This window comes from Fukomys damarensis, unplaced genomic scaffold (genome assembly GCF_012274545.1).
Source record: "Fukomys damarensis isolate Sample0158 unplaced genomic scaffold, DMR_v1.0_HiC HiC_scaffold_20, whole genome shotgun sequence".
In the NCBI taxonomy this organism is placed as follows: domain Eukaryota; kingdom Metazoa; phylum Chordata; class Mammalia; order Rodentia; family Bathyergidae; genus Fukomys; species Fukomys damarensis.
Genome location: NW_022900932.1, coordinates 9,716,901 through 9,723,415, shown reverse-complemented (window position 1 = coordinate 9,723,415; position 6,515 = coordinate 9,716,901). Strand labels below are relative to the sequence as shown.

At 58.7% G+C, this 6,515-nt stretch overlaps 1 protein-coding gene across 3 annotated transcripts in view; it reads right to left on the bottom strand.

The window, feature by feature from the left end:
• Window positions 1–609: 609 nt before the first annotated feature.
• The window catches only part of Slc29a1 (solute carrier family 29 member 1 (Augustine blood group)), a 7,222-nt gene continuing 1,316 nt past the window's right edge, over window positions 610–6,515 (bottom strand). For all 3 annotated transcript variants that reach the window (XM_033766457.1, XM_010617730.3, XM_010617731.3), the window contains exons 2-13: window positions 6,296–6,421; window positions 4,269–4,350; window positions 3,976–4,178; window positions 3,754–3,893; window positions 3,510–3,644; window positions 3,327–3,424; window positions 3,132–3,210; window positions 2,672–2,796; window positions 2,378–2,486; window positions 2,105–2,190; window positions 1,394–1,593; window positions 610–1,197 (exon numbers count right to left, since the gene is read on the bottom strand). In XM_033766457.1, the coding sequence (XP_033622348.1) occupies window positions 1,086–1,197; window positions 1,394–1,593; window positions 2,105–2,190; window positions 2,378–2,486; window positions 2,672–2,796; window positions 3,132–3,210; window positions 3,327–3,424; window positions 3,510–3,644; window positions 3,754–3,893; window positions 3,976–4,178; window positions 4,269–4,350; window positions 6,296–6,324 (1,398 nt within the window). In that variant the 5' untranslated portion in view covers window positions 6,325–6,421 and the 3' untranslated portion in view covers window positions 610–1,085. The remainder of the gene's footprint in view (window positions 1,198–1,393; window positions 1,594–2,104; window positions 2,191–2,377; window positions 2,487–2,671; window positions 2,797–3,131; window positions 3,211–3,326; window positions 3,425–3,509; window positions 3,645–3,753; window positions 3,894–3,975; window positions 4,179–4,268; window positions 4,351–6,295; window positions 6,422–6,515) is intronic.

Here is a 6,515-nt window from a genome sequence, read left to right as displayed (position 1 = left end):
ACAGGGGATGCTTCCTTCAAGGGGGTGGGCACTGGTGGCACCAGGGCCAAGGCCCCAACCTCCTTCCAAGTCATTGTTCCTGGGCTCTCTCGAAGTCCGGTACCATCCCAATCCTCTTGGGTGGAGCTGGCAAGGAAGGTTCAGCCTCCACAGGGACACACGGGCCCCATGTTCCCTGGGAAGCCTGGCAGGCCAGGTGCCAGGCAGGGAGAACCCTCAGGTCTCAGCCTCTTCAGACCCAGTGATGTGGAGCTCAGCCAGGAACTGGGTGGAGCTGGCCAGTTTTGCAAAGCTCATTCCAGGGACTGGAGACAGTGTTGGGGGTGGGGTGAAAGATGGGGAACCGTCTCTATCGACAGCCTTATGAAAGAGGGAACAGAGAAGCAAAGAAAAACTTGGCCTTCCTCTGGGCCACAGTCCGGGTGTCCTGTCCCAGGCCTGTCCCTCCCCTATATCCCAGCAGCCTATCTGAGGCTGAGGGGTACCAGCCCATTCCCAGACCAGGCCCATCCTGGAGAGTTCGAGCTAGGTCAGGTTCATGCCGGGTCAGTCTGCCATGTCCTACCCTCTTCTCCAAGGCACTAAGCGCTGGCCAGAAGACATGGGGAGCCATGGAGAAAAAAAATTTATTTAATCAAAGAGCCTCAGAAGGCATCTGGCTTGTGTCGAGTATAAAAAAGGCAGTAAAATGGCAACTGTACAGTGCGCATGATGGGTAGGGACAAGGCGAGGGCAGAAAGGAGAAAGGTGGGGAAAACTGAAATCAGACCATACAAAGGTCAGTCCTGGGCCCCAGCCACCCGTGACACAGGCAGACAGACTGACAGAAATAAAACACAGGCGTGTGTCTGTGGGACCCACGCCTCTCCCGTCAGACCCACTGGTCAGAGCCCACTCCCCCTCTGACTCTGGGCGCACAACCTTGATGTCTGCCCGCTTGGGCCCCCTCCCCAGGCTTGGACAGCCGAGCCCTGCGAAGAAGAAAGCAGGAGTTGGCAGGAGAGACAAGCAGGCGCACTGTGCGTTCCCCACAGGAGATGAGGGGCGGGAGGTGTGTGGGCCATGCAGTTCTCAGCCCACCAATGTCACACAATGGCCCGGAACAGGAAGGAGAAGACAGCTCCCAGCGCCAAGCCCAGGCACAGGAAGAAGGCCATGATGGCGCCGGCAGTCTCCGCCTCAGCTGGCTTTACTTTCCTGGAGGAAGGAGGGTGACACTTCCTGAGCACTGCCTGAAGCGCCCAATCCTGCTGACCACCTCTCCCTCGGGGCACAGGTTCCCCACAGCAAGCCTGGGCCTCCCAAGGATGCCCCCGGCCCAGGGCAGCTCCTTTCACCCTCTCCAGCTCTGCCAGGGTCCCATGGCACTCCAGGCCCCATCCCACACACTCACTTGGGTCCGAAACACATGCAGAGGCTGGCAAGGTAACCATTGGAGAAGGCGAAGGCGGACATGAAGAGGATGTACCAGGCATCATGCTCGAAGAACACACTCATGTAGCGGCGTGGCTGGACGTTGCACAGCATCAGGAGTGGCACAAACACCAGCCGGGCCACCACCAGGCTCGGCAGCCAGCGGCTATCCTTCCCTGGCTATGGTCACAGGAATGGCCTCAGCAAGGGTGCAGGCCCCACAGCCCCATCAAGGCCCTCTGGATATACATGAATTATGTCTGAACTTTTTTTTGGGGGGGGAACCGGGGATCGAACTCAGGACCTTGAACTTGCAAGGCAGGCACTGTGTGACTGAGCTAAATCCCCGGCCCTTTTCTGAACTTTTAAGATACTCTGCTGCTAGATGTGATGGTGCATGCCTGTCATCCAGGTACTCAGGAGGCAGAGGCAGGATGGAAAGTTTGAATCCCATCCCAGCCAATATAGTGAGACTATCTCAACATAAAAAATAAAATAAAAAAAGAAAAAGGGCCGGAAATGAGCTCAGTGGTAAAGCGTTTGCCTAGCATCATGTGCAAGGCTTTGACTTCAATTCCCAGTTTTGCCCCTCCACTGCCAAACAGGGTCCCCTCCACTCTTTGTCGAGCTCCCTTTCCATGCCTCAGGCTGGACCCTTCCTCCCACAGAGGCCCGGTGTTCCCCCACTCACCCACATGAAGACGGCTGTGAGACTCCGGCCCAGCCAGTCAAAGATATTGAAGATCAAGAAACAGGACACCGGGCTGAAGTATTTTGCTAAAGAGGTGGGAGAAGCAGCCTGGCATCTGAACCTCCTGGGATCAGCATCCCCAAATGCACGATGGAGAGGGCACTTCTGGCCCTGGAAAGGGCAGCTGAGCCGAAGAGAACCCGGGCTCCTCTCCACCCCATGCCGGTCCTGTGTGGGCTCTTAGTCCCATCCTGGAAACCCAAGCATCCTCACCCCAGTCGCTGTTGCCTGCAATGCTGGACTTGACCTCTGCAGTCACAGAGGGAAACAGCCCGATGGTGATGGTGAAGATGAAGCAGACGGAGAGGGCCAAGACAGAGATCTGGAAGGAGGGGAGGTCTCACCCAGGGCTCTGCACCTCCACAGTGGCTATCCGTAAGGAGCCAAACACGCCCGCACAGGACTGGGGTGCACCCAGGATCAGCTCAGAAGGGAGTAGGCGGAAGAGGGAAGGCAAATACAGGGAGAGAAGGCAGGTGGGGACAGAGGGAACACCTGGCCACGTACATCTTTGAGGATTTCCCGGATGGACTGGCTTTGGCCAGTGGGCTGGGAGCTGGGAGCTAAGACCACAGGTTCCTCCTTGCCTGCTCGTGGCTCCTCCCCTGGTGGATGAGAGGCTACGGAAGGATCTGCATGGTGGGCAAGACAGAGCAACAGGGGCAGTTAGGTCCCCCTTAACCCAGTCATAGATAGCCCTGTCTTGACAACTCTCTTAGAGCCCCCAATCCTTCGGGGATCCAGGAGGCGCCAGAAGCCCCAGGACATGTTACCTAAAATCACTTCCCAGTACCTTTGAACCAAGGGCTCATCCAGGGTCCCCCATGTGTCCTCCCAGCCCTTATTTCCTGCAGTCCCATCCCCAGCCCTGTTCCCTTTGCTCTGCCCTGGGTCACGGCTGCAACTAAGACAGTGTACCCATCTGTGCTCAGCATGCCACCCAACCCGGCCTCCTCAGGCTCGAGACCTTTACTGATGAGGTCCAGCTTGGTCTCTTGCTCCCCTGGGCCCTCGAGCTTGAGTTGCTGGTAGTAACGGTAGAACTCCTACCAAGCAAAGGGGACAGGAAGGTGACACTGCCAGCATTCCAGCCTCCCCCAGGAGGGTCTAGAACCCTGGACACCCCTGCCATCCCTAAACCCCAGCTTCCCCCTCCACTCACCAGCCGGGGCAGGGCCAGGTAGCAGAGGATGGTCAACACAATCACCACACAGGCTGTGATGAAATAGCCAAAGGCACTTTCCGCCAGCTCCGAGCCACCTGGGGGCGGGGCCCGGGATCAGAGATTGTCCATCCCCTTCCCTCCACATTCCACCCTGGGTGACAGGCAGAGGTCAGGACTCACTGGCGATAGCACAGATCATGGCGACCGAGGCGAAGCAGCCCGCCAGGCCCTGGCCACTCATGATGGGGGCCGTGTAACTGGCGGGCAGGAGGCCGGCAAGGCCAAAGAGACTCCCTTGCAGGATGGCACCAAACGCTGAGGATAGACGGGGTGAGCGTTAGTCTCCGGGACTCCTGCTGCCCTGGGTGGGTCCTCGCTGGCCCCCCAGCCCCACCCCCCATCTCCATGGCCCAACCCAGCTTACAGTTGATGAACATGATCTTGATCATAGTGAGAACAAAGAAGGGAAGAGCGTCCATCTGCACCTTCACTATGACGGCGGTGACCAGGAACACCAGCAGGATGGCCATCAGGCTGCCCAGGATCCGCACGGACTGGGGGATCCTGCAGAGGGAGAGGTCTCAGGGGAGCTGTGGGCTGGCAGGCTGCACCCAGGGGGGGCGCAGGAGGTGGGGGCCACACTCACCTCTGGTGCAGGAAGGAGTTGAGGCAGGTGAAGAGCAGCAGAGGCAGCATAGCGCACAGGGTCATGACGTTGTTGAAGATGCCACTGAGGGTGTTCCGCTCTGGCAAGGCCGCTGCAGGGGCCGCTGAGGCTTGGGTGTCCATGCTCAGCTCGGTGGTGGCAGAGGAAGCATTCTGGGGCCCTTCCAGGCGGGTTGTGAAATACTGTGCAGGTGCAGGAAGGAGCGTTGGAGCCTGCGGCTTCTCCTGACACCCAGGGCACTCGCCATCCCCCTAGCTGGTTCCCAGCCTCACCCGAGTGGCTGTCATGAAGAAATTCCAGGGAAGCAGCGTCCCCAGGCCCAGCATGAAGAAGATAAGCCAGACAGCTTTGTAACTGGGACGAGAGGAAGAGAGACCAAGTCACCCACTACCCATCCCTCTCCCTGCCCTTGGTTCCCAGCTGGCCCAGGGCACAAAGCAGCCATGCCATCATCCCATGGGGTGGTGTGTGCAGGTCCTGGCACAGGATGAGCTGGAGGGAAAGGGGCCAGGGACACGGGACCTCAGTTCTTAGTCCCTGGGGACACTGCACACTGGGACACCCTCATTCAGGAGACACTCTGGAACCCAGAGGGCCGGTGGGGGAATGAGGGACAGCAGACACTGGGCAGGCTGGAGGGACGGTATGTCTGGGTAGGATCTTCGTGTGGGCTCCCTGAGGCAGCTCTGAGATTGAGAAGCCCCCAGACAGCTCTGGCCCCAGAGGGGTGAGGGAGGGAGTCTGGGAAGTGAGAAGGCCTCACTTCTTTCTCCTGGTCCAGACAGCACTGCCTGTGCAGGTCACAGTTCCTAGGGAAGACGGGGAGGTCTGGGCCACCAGATGCCACGCAGGTCCAGTGTAAATGCGGGCCACACAATTCTGACCAGGTCCTGTCCCCTAGGAAGGCTTTTGCTTATGAGCTCAGCGACTCGGTCTCTGCCACCAGTCTCTACATGGAGATACCACACCCTCCCCAAGGCAGAGGAGCCAGGTCTGGCCAGGGTGTGGGCCCTTGGACTCCTGGGCCTCACGAGGGGAGGGGCTCAGTGAATGCCCTAGTGGGCAGACCCCAAAGCCCTCATAGGTCCCAGTGGGGTAAAGACACCGAGGCTGGAACACAGGCACAACTCCCAGGCAAGGTCATGCACAGGGTCGGGGCAGCTGGGAAAACAGAGCAGTCCAACTAGGTGTCAGAGAGGGGACTGGGCGGGGCAGCAGGCAGTGTGGGAACAGAGAAGGCAGAGGGTGCCAGAGCCTGCATTGCTCAAATACTCTATCTCCAAACAGCCTGTAGAATTTTTTTTTTTTTTTTCCCAGTACTCGGGCTTAAACCAGGTCTTTCGCATTGAACTACATCCCAAGCGTTTTCATTTTGTAGAGACAGTCTTGTTAGGTCACTAAATTCCCCAAGGGGGCTAGAATTTGCAATCCTGTCCTACCTTCCCAGAGTGCTAGGACCACAGGCATGTATTCCCATGCCTGGTTTGAGTGGATATTCTTGCTTCTATTCTGCAGAAAGGGAAATAGGTTCAGAGAAATCAAGCTAAACGCTCCAGACCCTACAGCCAGGGCTTCCTGGTAGAGTGATTGCCGAGCAGGCGTGAGGCCCTGGGCTCTACCCGGGCACTATGGCAGTAGTGGGTCACAGTCAGATGTGCCCTAGTTTCATAGCCTTTGGCAAAAGAGGGACCTGGCATGGGCAGGGAGGCTGTGAAGGCTTTGGGGCCTGAGGGGGCAGGAAGAACAGGGCCTGACACTGGAAAGTGTCATGGCTTTGCCAACTTTCTGGGTCCTGTTGGGAGAACTTGAGTCAGCTCAGCCTCTCCCTCCAAAACACACATTCCCTGTCCTAACCGCAGGTCTGGCGGGAGGGCTTCCAGGGCCGGGAAGAGGAGGAAGGTCCAGCAAGGGCTGAGGTGATCTGGGGTTACAAGAGGTGGAGGGCCCCAGCAGGCCCAGGAGACTGGGCAAGTCCTTCCAGATGTGCTCTGGAACAAGGGGTGCTGCCAAGTGTCTCCCCGAAGCTAAAGTGAGAGGATCCTGGCTGCAGAGCAACACTGGAAACACTGACAGGCAGACAGCAACTGCTGCCACCCACCCTGCCCTTCCTGGGCATGCTGGGGACAGCAGCCAGCACCCCACAGAGGCATGAATGCTCCCCAGTCTGATGCAGACCTCAGAGCCATTTGGCCAGAAGGCCGGTCGGAAGAGGCAACCCTGAGTCCCAAAGGACACAGCACCCAGAGCTTTGGAGAGCCGTGCCCTGGATGCCCACCCCATCCCTCCTCAGTCCCAGTACCTGTCCTGTGGCTTGTGACTGGTCGTCATGGTGCCGGTGCTCTGGACTGTGCCTGGCCGACAACAGCTCCCTCCCTGAGGTGCTTGCTGAGGGCAGAGGCACAGTGAGGCCCTGCTTCTTTCAGTCCTGGCAGACAGGAGAGGAGACGCAGGGCGGTGGGTGGAGGAGCCCCCGACCCCCAGGCCCTGCCCTTGGTGATCACCCCATAGGACCCCTGCCC